This window comes from Callorhinchus milii, unplaced genomic scaffold, assembly GCF_018977255.1.
Source record: "Callorhinchus milii isolate IMCB2004 unplaced genomic scaffold, IMCB_Cmil_1.0 Scaffold15, whole genome shotgun sequence".
In the NCBI taxonomy this organism is placed as follows: domain Eukaryota; kingdom Metazoa; phylum Chordata; class Chondrichthyes; order Chimaeriformes; family Callorhinchidae; genus Callorhinchus; species Callorhinchus milii.
This window is the reverse complement of record NW_024704756.1, coordinates 17477354-17500221: the sequence shown is the minus strand read 5'-3', so window position 1 is coordinate 17500221 and position 22868 is coordinate 17477354. Positions and strand designations below refer to the sequence as shown.

The window sequence follows — 22868 nt, the reverse complement described above, 5'->3', positions numbered from 1 at the left end:
GGTTTCACCATAGGCCGAGTGCTCCACACGTTGGAGGTGTTGGACAGCCATAGCTTTGAGAAGTCCGACTTCAACAACTCACTGGACTCGCTGTACAACAGGATCTTTGGGTCGGGACAGAACAAGGATGGGCACGAGGTGGGTACAGCATTCACTTCGCTCTGAGATTCACCGACTGTATAGATTGTCCAAGGTCTCCAGTAGATCAGTCTTTCTCTCTCTCTAATGCTGGAGGTTACACTCACACACAGTCTCTCTGTGGTGATGATGGAGTGGGTTACATACGCACACCGTTTATGATGATGATGATGATGATGATGGGGGGTACGCTCTCTCTGATGGTGAAGATGATGATGGGGCTACGCTCTCTCTTTGATGATGATGGAGGTACGCTCTTGAAGAAGAAGATGGGGGGATACGCTCTCGATGATGATGATGTTGGGGGTACGCTCTCTGATGTTGATGGGGGGCTCTGCTCTTGATGATGATGGAGTTTATGCTCTCTCATGATGATGATGATGGGGGGTATACTCGATGATGATGATGGGGAAATACTCTCTCATGATGATGATGATGGGGAAATACTCTCTCATGATGATGATGATGGGGATACGCGCTCATGATGATGGTGGTAAGGTACGCTGTGTCTGATGATGTCGATGATGATGGGGGGTACACTGTCTGATGATGATGATAGGGGTACGCTGTCTGATGATGATGATGATGGGGGTACGCTGTCTGATGATGATGATGGGGGTACGCTGTCTGATGATGGGGGGTACGCTGTCTGTTGATAATGATGGGGGGTACGCTGTCTGATGATAATGATGGTAAGGTACGCTCTCTCTGATGATGGTGGGAGGGTACGCTCTCTCTGATGATGAAGATGACGTGGGGTGAGTGACACTGTGTGACATTGTGTGCTGCTGCAGATGCTGCCTGATGACGATGCTGTGATGACGTTGCTGTGTGAGTGGGCTGTGAGCTGTAAGCGCTCGGGCCGGCACCAGGCCATGGTGGTGGCTAAGCTGCTGGAGAAGAGGCAGGCCGAGATCGAGGCCGAGGTAAGCCGTGCTTCCAAACTCCACTCTCACCATCCCGAGGAAGCCTGGGGCCTCGGGAATGGGAATTCCTTGGGGGTGAGTGGGGTTGTCTGGGGAATGGGAGGGAGTGGGGGTGTCTGGGGAGGGTTGGGTGGGTTGAGGTGGGGGAAGGGTGTCTGATCACCGAGTTGAAGGTGATTTTGCTGTAGAAGCCACCATGCTTCCTGATGACAGACTCACTTTGCCTCTTGTAACCTCTGTAGAGATGCGGTGAGTCGGAGGTGGTTGATGAGAAAGGCTCCGTGTCGTCAGGTTCCCTGACCACCGCCAGCGTACCCGTCTTCCAGGATGTGCTGGTGCAGTTCCTGGACACTCAGGCTCCAATGCTGAGTAAGTACGAGAGGGGGTGGGAGTTGTCTGACTCCCTGAGTCAGGCTGTTGTCAGGGTGTCTGGTGTTCAGTTGGGATCTTGCAGACCTTGGTTAGTGTCTAGAGGGCGATGGTGCTCCACGTGATTGCTGCTCACTGATAGTGCCACTTTCTGCCAGAAAATCCCATCTCAACTGTGAAATATAAGGGCACAGAGACAGAGCCGGGGATTGGGGTTAGAACAGAGATATGGTGGCACAAGCCTAGTCTGGATAGGGCCAAATGGCCTCCTCGTGTGCTGAGATCTCTGTGACGTGTGCACAGACTCGTTACTGAATCTCTTATCCTAGTTACTGAATCACCACCAGCCTCCGCTCGGAATGTAAAACCTGGCTGGAGAAGGCCTCTCATTACATTGCACCCCAGCTGCCTTGTTAGAGACAGCTTCTCTCTGTGCTGGGCTGAAATATCGGTGGGATTTGTAGCGGCTTTTATAGCTGTTGCTGAGCTGACATTGTAGTGCGTTGGAAGGTTCACAGCCTGAGTTTTATAATGCACATTAGACACTCTCATTAAAAGGTTTATGGGATGGAGAACAAACAGCCATTGGTTTATCCTTTGTGTGCTCTGGGCTCCTCTGAAACTCTAAGCTGCTTTTCTCATGCATTACCTGTGTTAAGCTGGAGGTGGGGCAGGCACAGCCTGGGGGTGGGGGAGTGGGGGCGGGGGGTTGCTTAGTGTGTAGGAGGGTGGGGGTATGTGGCGAGGGGGCTTGAGCTGTTTGGGAGCTGGTTAATCAGTGACTCTCTGCCCTGGCTCCCTTGCCTTACAGCTGACCCCAGCAGTGAGAGTGAGAAGGCTGAGTTTGCTAACCTGGTGCTGCTGTTCTGTGAGCTGATCCGGCATGATGTCTTCTCCCACAACGTATACATGTGCACACTCATCTCTCGCGGAGATCTGGCCTCTGAGAGCCAGGGGGCCCGAGCTCGCTCCCCCACCGAGGACACAGCAGAGGAGCAGGAACACAAGGAGCAGGAAGCTAACAACAGTGTGAAACTGGAGGTGAGGGAACAGGTGCCGGTGCCCTGGGATTGCTCCTGTCCTGGCTGCCAGGCTCTGCACTGGCCCTGAGCAGTTTTAATCTGCGTCTCGCTCTCCTCTCCCCACAGGACACCGGCTTGTCAGAGGGAATGGATATAGACCAAAATTCCAGCGCGATTTTTGAAGATGTGGAAAAGAGCGATTTCAAGAGTGAATTTAGTTCTGATTTCTCTGTAAGTTCACAGTTTTGATGTTATTTTGCCCTTTTCTTTCTTTACTTGGCCTGGAATTGAGGCTGGGAGCGATTGGGCGGGTGGTGGGGTCTCTTAACTGCGTATGTGAGCTGCAGGCAGTGGGAGTGGAGGCATCAGGTGTTTCAGGAACGTTTCTCCTTCAAATAAACCTGTCCAAAAACACCTACAGCAAGTCCGCATCCTGTGTTGGGCAGTGACTGACCGGAGTGTGTATGTGTGGGTGTATTGTATGTTTGGCTTCAGTTTAGTATAAATTCTCCCACATGGAAGGCACTATGGTGTTGTACTATGTTGTGAGAGGATGAGGGAGGGAGGAAGAATGAAATGCTTGTTGTTTTTCTCCCCAGATGTTCTCGCCCCCGATGCACTGTGAGTCGAAGGCCAGCCCGTCACCAGAGAAGGCGGGCTCGGAGAGAGAACTGAGGCTGCTGCAGCGAGAGAGGCTGAGTGGAGAGAGGCTGAGCGAGGCCCCCTTCCCCTCCCCGTACGAGCAGCCCAGACACATCCAGTACGCCTCCCACTTCCCCATCCCCCAGGTCAGCAGCTCACAGTGTCTCAGCTATAGACTGCCTCCCTCCCCCCCACCCCTTAACGTTACACTAACACCCATAACATTACATTAACCCCCCGCTGCCTCACACTAACCGACAGCGAAGGAAGGTCAGTGCCTGATATAATGTGGGGAGGGAAGCTGTGCCTGCGACAGGGGTGAACCACTCTCTGACCTGTATCCCCTCTCTCCCCGTATCCCCCCACCTCCCCCTCTCTCTCCCACCCCCCCTCTCTCTCTCCCACCCCCCTCTCTCTCTCCCACCCCCCTCTCTCTCCCCCCCCCCCCCCCTCTCTCCCTCCACCCCCTGCGCGGGAGCAGGAGGAATCGGCCAGCCACGAGTGTAACCAGCGGCTGGTGGTACTGTACGGTGTGGGCAAGCAGCGGGACGAAGCACGGCACCTCATCAAAAAAATAACCAAAGATACACTGAAAGTGCTGAACAAGAAGGGCACCGCGGAGACTGGTGAGTCTCTGTCCATTCCTGGCTCCTACCCCCTGAAACACTGTCACTGTGTTCCTCTATTCCTGTGCCTTGCTCCACCCTTCCCCATCTTCAGATTGTGCCTGAAGAGCTGGGCTGTGGGGGGTGGGTTGGGGTGGAGGGCATGGCTGTGCGAGCTGGTGTAATTGTGCTGATGTTATCTGCAGGCGGGGAGGAAGGACAGAAGCGGAAAAGAAATAAGCCAGAAGCGTTCCCTACAGCTGAGGACATATTTGCCAAATTCCAGCATCTTTCACACTTCGACCAGCATCAAGTTACCTCTCAGGTAAAACCCGGCCCTCTGTTTACCCTGAACACCAGAACTCACACTAACCAAGTCTGGCTGCTGGGCTAGAGCCTCAGTGGGGGCACCTCACCAGGTCATGTTGTCAGGATTGTGTCAGTGAGACACAGCTGGGCTTTTTCTACAGTTAACAACAGTGAGAAGCTGATCAGTAACAAAGTGATTGCACTGAGAGAATCTCCCTCCACGTGCAATCCTGAGACCGAGTGAGAGAACACTCTGTGGTTAGCTGAGGTCAGGGATGGCTTTAAGGTTCCTGCACATTATTGGAGACAGAGAGGGAGGGAGGGGAAGAAGTTGCACAGGTTTAACGTAATGGTTTTGCTGTTAATGGACTGAGCCAGAAGCGGGATGTATGGTTTTGAGGTAAAGGTAGAGTTCTGTAGCGTATTGGTTAGAGCACTCTCCTTGCAAACAAGAGGACAAGGGTTTGAATCCCTGTCAGAATATACAGTATATAAGCACTTTGAGATGTCTGATCGACGTGAGAAGGCGCTTTATCAAATTCAAGGCTTATTGTTATTTGCTGTTTGGGCCAGGTCTCGCGCAATGTGCTGGAGCAGATCACCAGCTTTGCCTTAGGAATGTCCTTCCACCTGCCGCTGGTCCAGCACATCCAGTTCATCTTCGACCTGATGGAGTACTCGCTGAACATCAGTGGTCTGATCGACTTCGCTATCCAGGTACTCACTCACTGCTCCCCTCTAGGGGAGGTGGGGCCTGCAACTCAGACCCCCAGCCTTGCTGATTCAGTGTAAATCAATGTGCTAATCAGTGGCATCAAACAGGAATTAGCCGTGTCCTTCCTGCTGACTGTATCGGAAATGTTGCCTCTGATGCTCCTCGCTCTGTGTTTGTCTGTGTCTGTGCGGGAGGGTGTCTGCACCTGTCTGTGTGTGTGTCCATCCTTGTTATCTGGAGTACAGCACCTCTGTTGGGGGGCCGGGGGAGCAGGTCTGTGTGTGACAGAGAGCACTCTGTGAGCAGGCTGTTGACGTCTCTCTCTCTCTCTCTCTCTCCCTCTCCCCGCAGCTGCTGAATGAGCTGAGTGTGGTGGAGGCCGAGCTGCTGCTGAAATCCTCCAGCCTGGTTGGCAGCTACACCACAGGCCTGTGTCTGTGCATCGTGGCCGTGCTCCGGCGATACCACTCCTGCCTCATCCTCAACCCTGACCAGACCGCCCAGGTGTTTGAGGGGTGAGATTTGCTCGTGGGCAGCTGCTCTAACCGTGTGTGTGGTGGACGGTGGGTGGTTGTGTGCTGTGCTCACTTGCATTCATGCCCTGACTGTGTGCTGTGCTCATTCACACTCACACCCTGGCCTGGCTGTGTGCTGGACTCACTCACACCCTGGCCTGGCTGTGCGCTGGACTCACTCACACCCTGGCCTGGCTGTGCGCTGGGCTCACTCACACCCTGGCCTGGCTGTGCGCTGGGCTCACTCACACCCTGGCCTGGGTGTGTGCTGTGCTTACTCGGGTTAGAGGCGATTGCTGCGTACACTCAGCTCTGTGTCCTTATGTTTCAGTCTGTGTGGGGTGGTGAAACATGGGGTTAATCCTGCCGACTGCTCCTCCGCTGAGCGCTGCATCCTCGCCTACCTCTACGACCTCTACACCTCCTGCAGCCACCTCAAGAGCAAGTTCGGGGAGCTCTTTGGGTAAGATTTGAAGGGAGGCGAATGCTTTATGTGGGACGTTTACTCTGGGGACGCGAAAAGAGTATGACTCCTGAGACGTGGCAGGCGGGGGGTGGGGGGGGGGAGAACCTGGCTGGGGTGGGTGTGGCCTCAGGTATTTACCTGCCCATTTCCCGCAGCGATGCCTGTTCCAAGGTGAAGAACACGATCTACAGCAATATCGACCCGTCGGACTCGAACATGCTGTGGGAGCCCGAGTTCATGATCGACGCCATTGAGAATCCCTCCGCTCACAACTTCAGCTACTCCATGTTGGGCAAGATCCTGAACGACAACCCTGCCAACCGCTACAGCTTCGTATGCAATGCTCTGATGCATGTGTGTGTGGGACACCATGACCCTGACCGGTAAGCAGAGAACTCGATTTCCCCCCCACCCCATCCCGTGATCCCTTCCCCCTTTGCTCATCTGCATCTCTTCTCCCCCCAATTGTTCCGACCCCCCCCATTCGCTCCCCCCTCCCGGCCATGTTTAGTGGCTGTGACAGGCTGGGGTTGTATTGTATAAATGTTCCTGTTGTGGGGCTCACCTCACCTCACTAGCCGGTGTCTCTCGCAGTGTGAATGACATCGCTATCCTGTGTGCTGAGCTGACCGCCTATTGCAAGGCTCTGAGTGCTGAGTGGCTCGGGGTGCTCAAGGCCCTGTGCTGCTCCTCCAACAACGGCACCTGTGGCTTCAACGACCTGCTGTGTAACGTGGACGTGAGTACTGGCTCCATCACCCACAACAACACAAGCTGCTAAATACACAGTCAGTGTGATCTGTCTGGTACTGGGTAGGCAGGAGGCCTGCAGAGGGAGCTGAGGCTGTGAGGGAAGCCAGGGCAGCTCAGTCAACCAGGTCCCAATCCAGGGCCCAATGATATTCCTGCTCATAGTCGTCATGTTCATCTTATTTGTAAAAATAGCTCATGGTCAGATTTCCATACTGGGGCGGAGGGGGAAGAGAGGGTGTCATTATCTCACAGTGAAAGCTGGACCTCAGGGATGTGGTCTGCAAGGTGTAAAGGGTGGAGGCGGTGGGTTTCAAGGGTGGGGGAGGTAGTCATGTTTGCAAGGATCTGGGAGAGTGCAGAGCCATCGATTGAATGAACACCTTGCTCGGAGAGTCAGTATAAACTTGCTGGGCCAAATAGCCTCCTCCTGCGTTATAAATTTCAATGATTCTATCTAAGGAAGCTTTTGTGGTTGGAAACTGTTCACCAATAATCTCTCTCTTAACCCCCCACACCCCCCCACACCCTGGGCAGGTGAGTGATCTGTCCTTCCACGACTCCCTGGCGACTTTCATTGCTATCCTGATAGCCCGGCAGTGCCTGTTACTGGAAGATCTGATTCGCTGTGTGGCCATCCCATCGCTTCTCAATGCAGGTAATGTCTCGGCTTCACACAGCCTCTGGCCTCTATCAGTCAGGGAGGATGGAGTCGGTGTGGGAGGGAGGGTGGGTGGGTATGGACTCTGTACTGGGTGTAATTGGACATACTGGTTGTTGATGTCTGAATTCTGACCTAATGTCCTGGGCTGAGTGACCTAATCGCCTGCTCACCGCTCACACCGCTCCAGCCGCCGAGGTGCTGGGAGCCACACACTGCCATGCGGCGAGCCAGAGGCAGGCGATGGGAGTGTGTGAGCCAGAGGGAGTGGGGGAGTAGGGGGGTGGAGAGTGTGTATGCTGGGAGGAGGGTGGGAGGTGAGCGGCAGTGGGCAGATCATTGTCAGTGATTATTTTGTTTGCCTCTTGCAGCGTGCAGTGAGCAGGATTCGGAGCCTGGGGCGAGGCTGACCTGCAGAATCCTCCTGCACCTGTTCAGGACTCCACAGCTGAATCCATGTCACCAGGACAGCAGTAAGTGGACCTGGTGGGGAAGGACTGGGTGGGAAGGAGCTGGGTAGGGTGAGGAGGGGATGGACAGTGCGGGGTTGGGACAGGGCGGAGTGATGCCTGTCAGCGGGCAGATCTATGTAAATAATCCGTTTCACAGATGGTTGGGACGTCACTGAGCTCAAATTGGCTGCTGTGCTCATCTCCAAAATACACAGGACCTGCACTACAATACACTACGTCCTGTGAAGCACTTTAAAACGTACCTCCCAATGTGAAGAGGCTGTCTCAAATGCAAGGGTTATTATCATTGATTGTATGTGTCCCAGGCAGGTCTGTAATATTGCTGCCCCTGATGTCACTGTGGTTAGAAGCAGCAGGTTTGCTGTTGCTGGAGACAACAGCTGTGAAGACTAGGCTGTGTCCCCTTCCCCTCCACCCCTGCGGCCCCCGGGGTGGATCTGAGTGCTTAGCGCTCGCTCCGCTCACTGGTGCTCACTTTATTCTCTTCACAGATAAACCTACTGTGGGCATTCGCTCCTCGTGTGACCGCCACTTGCTGGCCGCCTCACAAAACAGCATCGTGGTGGGAGCTGTCTTTGCCGTCCTCAAAGCAATCTTTATGCTGGGTTAGTGGCTGTGGGGGTCTCCGGGCCAGGCTGGGTTAGGCTAGGTCTGGGCTAGTTTGGGGGGCGAGGCTGGGTTGGGGGAGTCTGGGCTGGGTTGGGGATGTCTGGGGTGGGTTGGGGGGCCCTGGGCTGGGTTGGGGGGCCCTGGGCTGGGTTGGGGGTGCCCTGGGCTGGGTTGGGGGTGCCCTGGGCTGGGTTGGGGGCCCTGGGCTGGGTTGGGGGTGCCCTGGGCTGGGTTGGGGGAGGACTGGGTTGGAGTGGTTGGGTTGGGGAGACTGGGCTCAGTTGGGGGGGCTGGGTTGGTGGTGGGCTGGGTTGGTGGGGGCTGGGTTGGGTTAGGGGATCTTGTTTGGGGAGGACTGGGCTCAGTTGTGGCTGGGTTGGGGGGGGGGAGCTGGGCTTGAATCGGAGGGCTGGGTTGGCTTGGCGGGGGGACCGGGCTGGGTTGTAGGGGGACTGAGCTGCGTCTCCACACCAGGTCAGGTGATGATCTCTCAGTATGGGGTTGGGAGGAGTGACGTCTTCTCTTGTTCCAGGTGACGCGGAGCTGAAGGGCTCTGGGTTCACACATGCTGGGGGGCTGGAGGAAGTGGCTGAGGACGAGGGGGCCGTGAAGAAGTCTGGCAGTCGCAGTGTGTCCATTGAGACAGCCAGTTTAGACGTTTATGCCAAGTACGTGCTGAAGAACATCTGTCAGCAGGTAAGGGCGCTGTGCATGTCAGCACATCGGTGACTTGTTGGAGGCTGGCACACACATGGCATGATATGTTGTGACGTGTGTGTGGTGTGTGTTACAGGAGTGGGTGGGGGAGCGGTGTCTGAAGAGCCTTTGTGAGGACAGCAGTGCTCTGCAGGACCCTGTGCTCACTAATAAGCAGGCCCAGCGCCTGCTGCAGCTGATCTGCTACCCACACCGGCAGCTCGACAGCGAGGAGGGTGACAACCAGCAGCGGCAGCGCATCAAACGCATCCTACAGGTGAGTGACCTCGCGGCTAACACTACACCTCACACAGCGAGCAGACACACACACACACAGAGACACACACCCAGCGAGCAGACGCACACTACAAACAGACACGAATACGGACACACTGACAGACAGCCCAGGGCTGTTTGGGTCAAATGGGTGGTTATCTTACTGACTCACTGACACTCACAACAACAACAAGATTCCATTTATAGAGCGCCTTTCACGTCGGGAGGATATCCCAAGGCGCTGTACAGTTGGGTCAGGACCTGAGCAGTGGGGAAATGGTCAGGGTGAGGGGAGGGAAGGGAGGGGGCGAGGAAGGGGGAAATGGTTAGGGTGAGGGGAGGGAAGGGAGGCAGCGAGGAGGGGGTAGAGAGTTGAGAGGGGAGCTGAAGGTACGGTCAAAGAGAAAGGTCTTGAGACCGGCCTTGAAGGAGGAAAGGGAGGAAGCGGCGAAGGCACTGGGGGATAGAGTTCCAGAGCCTGGGGGCTGAGAGGCTGAAGGCCCGGCCACCGATGGTAGAGCGGTTGGGGCGGGGGATGTGGAGCAGACCGGAGCCAGAGGAACGGATGGTACGGGCAGGTAGTAGGGGGATAGTAGGTCGGAGAGGTAGGAGGGAGCGAGGCCGTGAATGGCCTTGTAGGTGAGGATGAGGATCTTGAATTCGATCCTCTGGGGGATGGGGAGCCAGTGGAGGCGAGCGAGGGTGGGTGTGATGTGATCGCGAAGCCTGGTGCGGGACAGTACACGAGCTGCAGAGTTCTGAATGACCTGCAGCTTGTGGAGGGAGGTGCCGGGAAGGCCGGCGAGGAGAGAGTTCCCATAGTCCAGCCTAAGGCTGAAGTTGGTGGGTTCAGTGCTTGGGTGGGGTCAGCTCTCGCTCACTCATGTAAATTAATTGAATCCTAGAAATTAGCAGGAGAATTCAGCTCAAGGTGTCTTTACATTGTTAGTGCTCACTACCCCACTGGAACTCTCTACTCTAAACCCATTCCCCGCTATCTCTCTCCCCATCGTATCTGTGCTGGTGCTCGCTCCCCCACTGTATTCTCCATTGTGGTCTCGTGCTCTATCACAAGCGTATCTGCCCGCTGTGTGTGTGCGTCTGCCCGCTGTGTGTGTGCGTCTGCCCGCTGTGTGTGTGTGTCTAATTCCCTTTCCAATGGATGATTCTCTTTAATGTTTCCATTTTGTTTAGAATCTTGACCAGTGGACGATGCGTCAGTCCTCGCTGGAACTTCAGCTCATGATTAAACAGAGCGTCATCAGTGTGAGTAGCATTCACCGTGTGTGTGTCTGGGTGTCCCTCACCGTGTGTGTGTGTTTCCCTCACCTCACCTTGTTTGCATATGTCTGTGTATGTGAGTCTCACCTTTTGTGTGTCCCTCACCTTGTGTGACCATGTTTCAGGAGATGAACTCGCTGCTGGAAAACATTGCCAAAGCCACCATTGAGGTCTTCCAGAAATCAGCGGAGATGAACTCTGCCAATCCCAGCGGGAATGGGGCACACCCCGGAGTAGCCGTCCCTGTGGGCAACACCGTAACCATCTCCAGCACCACAGCCAGCAGCAGCACGAGCAAACTGAAACCCCTGCTCAGGTAATCACCAACACTGACCCTCTCTCTCCCTGTGCGTGTGACTGCGGAGACGTGATCAAACAGGACGACCCCAATAATGTGCTCCATATCATTACATCCCGCTGTCAACCCCGTTGTTAATGGTCCCTGAGGTTAAATGGCCATCGATGCTGCTTCCGGGTTCCAGGCTGACGTCAGATCAAGCCGAGGGAGGTGTGGGCTGGCGAGGTGATCAGCCACAAGCGCTCTCTTGGAAAATATCCAGCACCAGAAACCTCACAAGGCGGGTGTGGCCAGACAGACACACAAATAGACAGCCATAGCCACAGCAAGTATAACTTCCAGCAGCCACAGGATTTGACCTCAGGTCTGGCACATTGGTCGCTCTGTAAAATATACATCCTCACATGTTGGGATTTGGTTTAGGTGCACGCACACGTGCACACACACACACCCATGTGCACACACACACAGTGTGCAGTGACCTACTTCACTGCCGTACGGCAATCACTGCTTGTCTCTCGGCAGCTCGTCGGAGAGGTCCGGTGTGTGGCTGGTGGCCCCACTGATCGCTAAGCTGCCCACCTCAGTGCAGGGCCACGTGCTGAAAGCCGCCGGAGAGGAGCTGGAGAAGGGGCAACACCTGGGCTCATCCTCGCGGAAGGAGCGAGACCGTCAGAAACAGAAGAGGTGAGTAACGGTCAGCTCCTCCCAGCATCCGCTGCTTGCAGTCGTTCAGTCACTGGCTCAGGCTCAGTCCCTGACGCTGCCCCCAGTGCAGGCCGGGGGTGGGAGGACGACCTGCAGCAGGAAGCCCGCAGAGACTAGGCAATCACGTCTGTTCTGTTTAATACAGAAAAGCTTTTACGTAGCACACATTGGAGGGTTGCAACTCATTTTCTCGCCTGTCCCTGACAGCATGTCCCTGCTGAGCCAGCAGCCCTTCCTCTCCCTGGTGCTGACGTGTCTGAAGGGCAGGACGAGCAGCGAGAGGGACTCCTGACATCGTTGTACAGCCAGGTTCAGCAGGTAACATACAGCGTGTGATACCGAGGGGCGGGGGGGCGGTGTATGTCCTGATGTCACTCTGGTCCACAGCAAGGCTGAGCGGGGGTGGGGGTCCCAAACCCTCTTTAATCTCGGTGTCCCCTTCAACTCAGATTGTAACCAACTGGCGGGAAGATCAGTACCAGGACGACTGTAAGGCCAAGCAGATGATGCACGAAGCCCTGAAGCTGCGCTTGAATCTGGTAAGCGGGGAAACGGTATGGAGCTGCCCCACACACGGGGGGAGAAATGTCCTGCCGGGGGTGGGGGGGCTGCTGGTGGGGGGGGTGTGAGATATAGTCTATCGTGGGGGTCCCTGCGATTTCTCGCTGTTTGATTTGTCCACTTTGTTTTTGGCATAATTTTTGTATCTATTGCTGGAGACTAAGCTCGGGGCCTCCCCAGGTTCAGCTCCAGGCAGAAAGAGAGGAGAGAAGCACAGAAAGCACAGTCAGTGATCGGCGGCCAGTAAGTGGCTGGTTTTGCCCTTATTCTCGTGCAGCTTCCCCTTGCCTCCTGCGTGTGATTTATCAGGAAGGCGGCTGTGCAGAGTCTGGCTGTGACCCTGGAGGAGGCCGGACAGGGCCTGATGTGATTTCCCTTTCCGCACGTGTCCAGCACATTGGTACCAAGCAGAGCACAAAACATGTTCCAGTTCAAAGCCAAGCGAGGGAGTGAGGGCTGATCCTTTAAATCCTTCCAACTTTTCTATTGCTAATGAATTCCAGATGCTACACTGGCTCTCGTTTACAGTTCACTGCTTGCTTCCAGCCCAGGATTTTCGCAAACTTTGTGAGTTGGAAGAGAAGGACAATCACTTCTGCCCAGGGTTCCAGGTCCCTGCAGCACATTCATAGCTTAGAGTCCCAGCAACAGCTACTTGACTGGCTGAAGAGCGAGCAAGTGGCTGCTAGGTCATGGTGTCTGTGCTGGTGCTGGCTCCCCTGCTGGAGCTTTCTACTCTAACCTCCAGTGACTGTCATTAACCTGCTGTGCTCTGCCTCCTCAGGTGGGGGGGATGTTTGACACGGTGCAGCGCAGCACACAGGGGACCACCGAGTGGGCCGTGCTCCTCCTGGACATTATCAGCAGCGGGACAGTGGACATGCATTCCAACAAGTACGCAGCCGCCATTACTGATCTTACTCTGAGGTACAGAATGTCGAGGGACGGGTGGTGAGACAGGTGTATGTGGGACAGGGAGGCCAGGGTAGGGGGAGGTGGGGGCTGGGCTGTGATGGGGGCTGGGGTGGTGTGGGATGGCAGAGGTGGGCTGGGATGAGGTGGGATGCTGTGGGTGCTGTGCTGATGACTGAGAGCTGCTCACTGGTTGTTACTCTCACAGCGAGCTGTTCACCACGGTGCTGGACATGCTGAGTGTGCTAGTGAACGGGACCCTGGCTGCGGACATGTCCAGCATCTCGCAGGGCAGCATGGAGGAGAACAAACGAGCCTACATGAACCTGGTGAAAAAGCTGAGGGTAAAGTGTGCCTCGTACTGAGGAGATTTACTGCTCACCAGAGCCCGGCCTGTGGGCGGCTAGTTTATAATGGGTGCGGGCAAGGGGGTTGTGCTGTCTCCTGTGTTTGTCCCCTCCCCACACAGGCACAGTGTGTATGGGAGCGGTGTGCAGGTGGGGGGCGGGGTGGGGAGGCTGTGGGTGGGTGGGGCTGTGTTGTGTGGGTGGGGGGTGGTGTGTGTGTGTGGGGGGAGTGCGTGTGTGTGGCGGGGAGTGTGTGTGGGGGTGGGCAGCGTGTGTGTGTGGGGGGGGCAGCGTGTGTGTGTGTTGGGGGGGTGGGTGGGCAATGTGTGAGTATGGCGGATGGAATGGCTCCTCTCTTGCCCGTGTCTTCTCTGCCGCAAATTGATGATTGTGCCCTGCGGCCACAGAAGGAGCTTGGGGACCGTCAGTCCGAGAGTCTGGAGAAAGTGCGTCAGTTGTTGCCGTTGCCCAAGCAGACCCGGGACGTCATCACCTGTGAGCCCCAGGGTTCCCTCATCGACACCAAAGGCAACAAGATCGCCGGCTTCGATTCCATCTTCAAAAAGGAGGCAAGTTCTGTTGGTGTCGGTGCCAAGCTGTTGGTGGTGCCAGGCTGCTGGTGCCAGGTGGGGTGGTTTTAAACATGCCAGTGTCATCATCAGGGGAGTGGGTTACGTGGAAGCAAGTTGGATGGGGAGGAGAGCGCGGCAGACGCCACTCTGTGCCCAGATGTTAGGCAGGGGTTGGCACTATGGGCAGCTGCTGCTGGTGTCACTATTGCCATTGACGCTGGCTGTGTTCTCGCTGGTTTAGGGGCTGCAGGTGTCCACGAAGCAGAAGATCTCCCCGTGGGACGTGTTTGAGGGGATGAAGCACTCGGCCCCCCTGTCCTGGGGCTGGTTTGGGACGGTCCGTGTCGACCGCAAGGTCACCAAATTTGAGGATCAGCACCGGCTGCTGCTGTACCACACGCACCTCAAGCCCAAACCTCGCAGCTACTATCTGGAACCCTTGCCCCTGCCCCCCGAGGAGGAGGAGCCCCAGCCCCGGCTCCCCCGAGCCCGAGAAAACTGCCGTGGAGCCCCCCAAACCAGAGAAACCCAACCCCACCGAGGAGAAGAAGAAAAAAAACACAACTAGGAAAAAACGGCCAGCGTCCAGTAAAGCCGAGGTGAGACCCTACCCCCCTTACACGCGCGCTGCCCCCCCTTACACGCGCGCTGCCCCCCCTGACACGCGCGCTGCCCCCCCTGACACGCGCGCTGCCCCCCTCACACGCGCGCTGCCCCCCCTCACACGCGCGCTGCCCCCTCACACGCGCGCTGCCCCCCTCACGCGCGCGCTGCCCCCCTCACGCGCGCGCTGCCCCCCTCACGCGCGCGCTGCCCCCCCTCACGCGCGCGCTGCCCCCCTCACGCGCGCGCTGCCCCCCTCACGCGCGCGCTGCCCCCCCTCACGCGCGCGCTGGCCCCCCCCTCACGCGCGCGCTGCCCCCCCTCACGCGCGCGCTGCCCCCCTCACGCGCGCGCTGCCCCCCTCACGCGCGCGCTGCCCCCCCTCACGCGCGCGCTGCCCCCTCACGCGCGCGCTGCCCCCCTCACGCGCGCGCTGCCCCCCCCACGCGCGCGCTGCCCCCCTCACGCGCGCGCTGCCGCCCCTCACGCGCGCGCTGCCGCCCCTCACGCGCGCGCCCCCACGCCGCTCCCCCTCACGCGCGCGCTGCCGCCCCTCACGCGCGCGCTGCCCCCTCACGCGCGCGCTGCCCCCCTCACCGCGCACTGCCCCCCTTACACACGCGCACTGCCCCCCTTACACACCGCGCATGCCCCCCTTACACCACGCGCACTGCCCCCCTTACACAACGCGCACTGCCCCCTTACACACACGCGCACTGCCCCCCCTTACACACACGCGCACTGCCCCCCCTTACACACACGCCACTGCCCCCCCTTACACACACGCGCACTGCCCCCCTTACACACACGCGCACTGCCCCCCTTACACACACGCGCACTGCCCCCCCTTACACACACGCGCACTGCCCCCCCTTACACACACGCGCACTGCCCCCCTTACACACACGCGCACTGCCCCTTACACACACGCCACTGCCCCCCTTACACACGCGCACTCCCCCTTACACACACGCGCACTGCCCCCCCCACACACACCCACTGCCCCCCTTACACACAACCTGGCCTCCCCCCCCTACACACACCCCCCTTACCCCGCCCCCCCCCCTCTGTAGGCCCCCCCCCCCACACAACACACACACACACACACCTCCTGCGACACCCCCTGCGCGCACGCACTAGACGTACCCCCTCCCCCCACATACACACACCCCTGTACCACTTTCCCCCCACCCCTTGTACTGATCAGGCACTAAGCCTGCTTTCTCTCTCCTCACAGCTGGATCTTGGGGCTGGGGGGCACAGGATGCCGCCCTATGGTGGGGGGGTACCAGCTGATCTCCTATCACACCCGCCCAGCAACCTATACGGCCGTCTGCCTTACCAAGGCAGTGTGGCATCTACGCACAGAACCAGCCTCTGCCCGCAGGTAAGCCCCCAGCCTCCCGCCCTGGGCACTGTCACACTTCACTGTCACGCACGCGCACACTACACACCACATACACACGCACTGGCACTCTCTGTCTCCAGCCTGTGCTCTCAGTGTGACTCCCTCCGCATGTTCGACATTGCCCTGTATCTGCTGTGGCCAGGCTTGGGTGTGTAAGCCCACACAGCACTGTGCATTGCTGCCTGCTGAGTGGCTGTGGAGGGGAGGGGTGAAGTGTGGGCATGGCAGGATGGGGTGGGGGCGGTCAGGCGCCACCCCAATGTCGGTATTTGGAGCTGCCCCCAGTTTGATGGGAGCCCATATAGTTGTCGTGGCTGACTGCAGGAGTGTAGTAACTGTTGTGTTTGCTGTAGGCGGGCCCCGGTTAGACACCATCCCTATCGCACAGTCAGACCCTCCCTTCAAAATCATCCAGACACGCCCACCCTACACAGCCACGCCCCGATGCTGACCCCTCGCACTACAAGCTGCCCCAGTACAAGCCCCAGCCATCCATCCCCCAGGGGCAACAAGCCCTCCGACACCAACTACACGCCAGGCCGGTGAGTGCCCGCGCTGCGCTGTGCTAGGCTGGGGAGTGCCCTTCTCCATGCTGTGCTGGGCCATGCTGTGCTGGGCCAGGCTATTGAGTGAGTGCCTGCACTGCACTGTGCCAGGCTGGTAAATGAGTGCCCGCATTGTTCTGCGCTGTGCCAGGCTGGGGAGTGGGTGCCTGCTGTGCCAGACTGGGGAGTGGGTACCCGCTGTGCCAGACTGGGGAGTGGGTGCCCGCTGTGCCAGACTGGGGAGTGGGTGCCCGCTGTGCCAGGCTGGGGAGTGGGTGCCCGCTGTGCCAGACTGGGGAGTGGGTGCCCGCTGTGCCAGACTGGGGAGGGAATGCCCGCTGTGCCAGACTGGGGAGTGGGTGCCCGCTGTGCCAGACTGGAGAGGAATGCCCGCTGTGCCAGACTGGGGAGGGAATGCCGCTGTGCCAGGCTGGGGACGGCGGGGCCGAGAATAAAGGATAGAGCCAGTGAGGGGTCGGGCCTGAGTCACAGGGTGGGTGAGGGGGAGTGGCAGTGGAGGATGGGAGCGTGTGGGTGGGCTGAGTGTACATGGAGTGCGGGGACCATGGCACAGTTTCCCAGAGAACACACTGTGTAGAGGTAAGTTGTTTGTGGATCCAGTTTTGTGTTTCGCTGCTCAGGCAGTTGGTGTTGCCTGAACATCTCTCCTTGTCTCTCCTAGAATGCCAGTGGGATGTACGCACAGCAGGTGCGACAGGCAAACCCAGCCCAGCAGTACAGCTCCATGGCCCAATCTCAGGTCAGTCAGGTCCAGCCCTGCTCCCTCCTCACAGACTCCTGTCTGCTGGGGATTCTCATTGCTGACGTGTTACACTGAAAGACCATAACCGTCTATACCAGCATCAGGCTGCACAGTTATATCTATAATAATGATAACCCTTGCCTTTGATATAGAGCCTTATCACGTCTTCGAGACGTCTCAAAGGCGCTTCACAGAATACACTGTAAAGTGTAGTGACTATGTTTTGTGGGCGAAATGCAGCAGCCAATTGCCCACAGCTATGTCCCCACAAACAGCTTTGGATTGAGGGACCACATTTTTTTTTGAGGGATTATTACCCCCGGAAAGCGATCCGCCAATCAACTTTAGCAACTGGGTTCCTACTGACTCCTGGAAAACAGAGACCTGTGGAGTAAGGAAACTTGACCAATGTTTTGTCCTGTCCGGGAATCAAACCGAAGCCCTCTCTCTTGCGAGGTGAGTGCTCTAACCCCTGTGCTACAGGACTCCACTGACACGCGTTTAATGATCTGATACTTTTGTCTTTTTAGAATCTTTCCCAGGATATACTACCTATGGCTCTCACATGGGGGGGATGCAGCCACACCCCCTCAGGCCAACAGCATGGTTCCTCCTGCTTATTCCAACCAGCCGTACCAGGGCAGCCTCCCCGCCAACAACCCCGTGGTGATCGATCAGGTCCGGCAGCTCCAGCAGAGACCCAGTGGATACGTGCACCAGCATGCGCCAGCCTACACACACGCCATGCAGAACACACAGAGGTGAGTCACACATGTACTAGCTACACACACGCCATGGAGAACACACATACACCAGACTGAGCACACAGCACACGTGTGGCTGGTTGTGGGCTGTGCTGCGATACATGTTTGCCTGAGCACACAGACAGTCATTGTGACGGGGATTACTGTGGAGTACAGTAGAAACACGGTTTTCAGTCACCTCAGTATTCCATCCACCTCACAATTGTGGGCACATTTTCACAGTCTCTTTCATTGTCGATGTTGAACGACAGGCTGTCTGTCTGCTTCAGTAAACCAGGCACCTCACTATTCAGGACAATGGTCGTTGGCCCGCTACAGGGCCCTCCTCTGCTTCAAACGCAGTTACAACCCACCCCCCTATCCCCGCTGCTACTAATCTGTACGCAGTGCGCTAGGACACGGGCTACTTGTGCTGTTTCGTTGACGTTGCTACTGTGGGCAGAGTGGGCTCCGGTCGCACATGCGCGGTGCGGGAGGAAATCGACTTTGCCCGGTGCCTGCAGCCTAACCTGAGCTCCTGCCACAATGCTTGGTAAGTGCTGTAAACATGTCACAACGGAAGGCGTTGTCCTTACGTGAGAGATTGGACTCAATCAAAAACAGTCATAGCAACAGTCAACTGTGATCTATGGCACTGGCAGAACATCAGTTGGATACATAAAAGGAATACATGGAAGCTTTTGTTTTAAATGTGACAAAAGCTTTTATTTTAATGAGATTGCAAAGTATGGTTGTTAAATGTTCATCACCCCCCCCCCACCCTCACCCATTACCAATGCCCTTAACATTACATAGGTGACCTTGAATCATCCGACCTGTTTCAGTGATCAAGTCACCTCACTAAGTAGGTCACTTTTGCCCAGTCACTTGAGTGATCGGATTAGTGAGGTTCTGCTGCACTTGGATATGTTTTGAGTTAAACATGACATTGAGCTAACCTGAGCCACGGCTATTGCTGTGACGGTGTCTCCTCTCTCTTGCAGACTGTCCCACCAGCCTATGCAACAGGGCCCCATGATGCCGGGCATTAGTCACATGAACCCCCAGAATGTGCACCAGGCCATGAGGCCAAGCCAACTGACACAGGAACACCAGTATCTGCGACAGCAGCAGCAGTTGCTCAGAGTAAGTCGCTGCATGAGGAGTGTCTCCGTCAGGCTGCCCTGAGCCATGTCTCGAGGAGCGAGAAGGAGACCATGTAATAGATGGGATAGAACTTGTCGAGACAGATTTTGGGGGCAGTTGACTCATTCTCACTATGTCACAAAGTGTGAAGCAGTAATAATAATAATCCTCACATTTGACACAGCTCCTTATTACGTCCTTCAAGACGTCTCAAACCGCTTCACAGAATATACTGTAAAATGAGTTGACTATATTTTGTGGGCGAACAATAAACAAGGCAAAAGATATCCTGGGCTAAATTCAGGTCCAATCAGGTCAAGTTGAGATCACCAAAGGACTACTTCAGGTGTACAGTGATCTGGTCAGGCCACACCTGGATATGGCACACAGTTCTGGTCCCTGAGATCCAGGGGTCCCGGGTCCTAGAGGCTGTGCAGAGGACAGCAGTGAGGGAGTGGGTGACGTCATAGCCAGGTTCCTGACCAGGAGCACAGGCCCAGGTGATGCTGCTCGATCACAGCTGGAGCTGCCTGCAGTGGGCTCGAGAGCAAAGCCTCTACCTGGGCTGGCAAGACTATTGTGAGTTGTCAATGGTCAATTTCTCATTCCAGCAGCAACAACAGCAGCAACAACAACAGCAACAGCAGCAACAGCAGCAGCAACAACAGCAGCAGCAGCAACAACAACAACAGCAGCAGCAACAACAGCAACAACAACAGCAGCAACAACAGCAACAACAACAGCAGCAGCAGCAACAACAACAGCAGCAGCAACAACAGGCTCAGCCCCAACCACAGGCTCTGGGGATGCAGGCCATCCCCCCTCAGCAGGCCATGGTAAGCTATACTGCCCCATACTGGGCTCCCCATCACCTTGCACAGGGAGGTGTGTGTGATGGTTGGCAGTCACTACAACAACAACAACTTGGATTTATATAGTGCCCTCCACGCCGGACGGCGTCTCAGAGCGCTTTACAGTAACGGATCCCGGGGCCAAGCCAGGGGAGGGAGGAGCCATGGGGGGGGAAGGTGACCAAAGGCACAGTCGAAAAAAGAAACTCGGGAACAAGGAGGAGGCCAGACCCAGTGGGTCTCCAAACCCCATTGGGCACCCAAAGGTCCCATCTGTGCTTTATTTCCAAACCCAAAACGGGTTAATGGGGTGGGGGGAGGGGGCGTTAGGGGAGGGGTAGTGACGGGAAGCATTAGCCGGGGAGGGGTTAGCGACGGGAAGCATTAGCCGGGGAGGGTTAGCCAGCAGTTGGCAACAGAATGAAAACCATTGGTTCCACGTTTCAGTTCCAGCGACAAGGAATGCAACAAACACAGCAGCAACAGCAGACAGCAGCATTGGTGCGCCAGCTACAGCAACAGCTCTCCAGTAAGTCTGTGTGCCTGTGGGTGCGTGTATGTGTCTCTGTGTGTATGTGAAGATGGAGTCACTGAGCTGTGTTACTATTGGTTCTGGATGTAATGCCAATTACTAGGACAGCACAACACAACATGGCAACAACAACATGGCCCGGCACAACACAGCACAACATGGCCCGGCACAACACAGCACGGCGCTACACGGCACAACACGGCACAGCACGGCGCTACACAGCATAGCACCCCAAGCTACAGAATTCTGTTTAACCTGTCTCTTCCTTCTGCAGATTCACAACCACAACAGAACAGCAACAGCTACTTTTAACGCTGGGACCTGGGGGAGGAGATAGCTGTGCTCCCACACACACAGCGAGGACAGCCTCTGGGCTCACTCCACCACCGAGGGCTACATAACAATGTACTGAGTTAGTGCGTCAGACTGATGGATGTGCTCAGTGGACAGTTTGTGTGTCTCTGACGAGTGCTGGGAAGCTGGGAGAGGTACCAGCACCTTACTTATTGAATTGTCTCCTGCTCTCCTGCTCTCCCCGTCCTCTGCTCCATGGACACACACAGCCCCACCCCAGCCATCAGCATTGTGAGTCCTCCGCTGACTGGAGCAGAGCTGTAATATAGAGCCCTGTATATATATATATACATAAAAAGCACTCTATAAATGTGTTTATTTTTAATTATTTCCAGATCCGTTTTCACCTTGTTGCTTCCGTAAAATAAGACATTTTTGTTAATTAAACCTGAAGCAATCAAAGCATCTGACATTTCTCAATCTGGATATGTCGATCTCCTCTCCTCTCCTTTCTTCTCCTTGATGCTCCTTCCGCCCCCCACCCTACCCACCCAGTCTGTGGTGTGTGGCCGTGCGCTGTGTCCGGAAGTGATTGGATGGACGACACGGTTGGATTTGATCAATCGTTGGGAAGAATAGACACAAAGTGAAAACAGCGTTAAGCCCCTCAATCACATCTTCGGGAATTGTGAGAACAGTTCTTGAGGATTGTTTGGGGATTTGGTACAGAATTCTCTGTGCTATGATCTCTGCGCGAACACACACAGCCCTCTGTATTGTTATCTCTCTGGACACACACACACACACACGGCCCTGTGTGCCGTGATTTCTGCACGCACACACACACACGGCCCTCTGTGCTGTGATCTCTGTACAGTCCTTAACCTCCCAGTACAGCCTCCTGCATTAATTCTCTGCCAGCAATGCTTCAGCTGTTGATGATGAGTTTGCAGGACTCACAGTGCGTAACAGACACGTCCTGGAACATGAGGAGTACAGAGATGGAGCATACAGTACAATCCTGGCTGGGTTTGGGGAATATTCTCTGGTTTAAGATGTTCAATATTCAGCGCTACACATTCTGTGATCTGCAGTCACACCTGGAGACAAGTGGATGTTGGCTGATTGGGACCTGGGTTTAAAGTCTCACTGCTCCCCCCCCACCCCAGAAACCTGCACCCGTTGTGTGAAATGTAGGTACAAGAGGAAATTACACGAGGAACTGGTCGTTTCAATATTTACTGTAAGATGTGCTGCAAATAGCTTTACATTAGAGTTTCACACATTCCATTACAAAGTCACAGACCATTCTGTGTGAGGATTCCACAGCAGAGCATGGAAATGCAGTGTCACTCGCTCTGAGACGTCCTCCTGATGTGAAGGTGCTACATAAACTACACACGTACATTACACTGCACACAGTAAACACTGCACCCATATCACACATCAGACTACACACAAATTATGTCTTAAACACGCACACTGGAGAATTTGGGTTGTGATACTTCTAAACTTCGTGCTTATGTTGCTGAGTTTGTGCAAGTTTTTAGGAAAATGTTATGGTCAAAAACTTTCATATTATGTAAAAGAATTTGCTGAGTCTTGTATGTTCCTACCATAAGGCTTACACAGGGTTGAATCCTCCCGCCTGTTCAGTAAACTCTGGCTTGTGAACAGACTAAAGCCACTTTCAATAAATTTTAATTGAAGAATTCTATTCTTCACTTACACTTTTCACTTTCTAACAATTGACTAACAAGCGGAACCTGCTTGATAGTCGATTGGTGGATCGCTTTCCCAGGGGTAATAATCCCTCGAAACATAATAATAATGTGGTCACTTAACCCACAACTCTTTGTGGGACGCTGCTCTGCGCAATTCGCTGCTGTGTTTTGCTCACAAAATATACAGTCACTACATTTTACAGTATATCCTGTGAAGCACTTTGAGACATCTTGGAGATGTAATCAGGTGCAATATCAAATTCAAGGATTATTATTATTATTCTCTTACCCCCCGGAGACTGGATTTGCCGAGTCCTGTATCGAGGGCTATTTGTAGAGACTCAATGTACCGAGAGACACGTTCCATCGGATTCAAGATGCGTTACCTTGTCGATTGGATAGACAGGA

General features: G+C 55.6%; 2 protein-coding genes across 4 annotated transcripts in view; both read left to right on the top strand.

The window, feature by feature from the left end:
* Positions 1-22868, top strand: part of LOC103189375 (mediator of RNA polymerase II transcription subunit 12) — a 41175-nt gene that overhangs the window by 7791 nt on the left and 10516 nt on the right. Inside the window, 27 exon segments of the mRNA XM_042340588.1 lie at positions 2-138; positions 933-1064; positions 1307-1433; positions 2245-2474; positions 2582-2686; positions 3055-3243; positions 3579-3723; positions 3909-4027; positions 4585-4728; positions 5078-5241; positions 5573-5704; positions 5863-6090; positions 6302-6446; positions 6995-7115; positions 7490-7591; positions 8083-8196; positions 8733-8896; positions 8994-9173; positions 10367-10438; positions 10579-10769; positions 11277-11438; positions 11667-11716; positions 11719-11777; positions 11909-11998; positions 12805-12914; positions 13141-13276; positions 13687-13848. Coding sequence (XP_042196522.1) covers positions 2-138; positions 933-1064; positions 1307-1433; positions 2245-2474; positions 2582-2686; positions 3055-3243; positions 3579-3723; positions 3909-4027; positions 4585-4728; positions 5078-5241; positions 5573-5704; positions 5863-6090; positions 6302-6446; positions 6995-7115; positions 7490-7591; positions 8083-8196; positions 8733-8896; positions 8994-9173; positions 10367-10438; positions 10579-10769; positions 11277-11438; positions 11667-11716; positions 11719-11777; positions 11909-11998; positions 12805-12914; positions 13141-13276; positions 13687-13848 — 3710 coding nt within the window.
* On the top strand, positions 17763-21106 carry LOC121850197 (mediator of RNA polymerase II transcription subunit 12-like). Of its 3 annotated transcripts, none has more exons than XM_042340587.1 (5): positions 17763-17931; positions 18918-19059; positions 19719-19895; positions 20358-20439; positions 20717-21106. In XM_042340587.1, exons 1-5 carry the CDS (start codon positions 17774-17776, stop codon positions 20752-20754), a joined length of 597 nt encoding a protein of 198 aa, XP_042196521.1. In that variant the 5' UTR covers positions 17763-17773; the 3' UTR covers positions 20755-21106. The 3 variants fall into 3 exon arrangements, with proteins under 3 accessions (XP_042196521.1, XP_042196520.1, XP_042196519.1); XM_042340586.1 differs by having other exon boundaries at positions 19716-19895; XM_042340585.1 differs by having other exon boundaries at positions 19704-19895.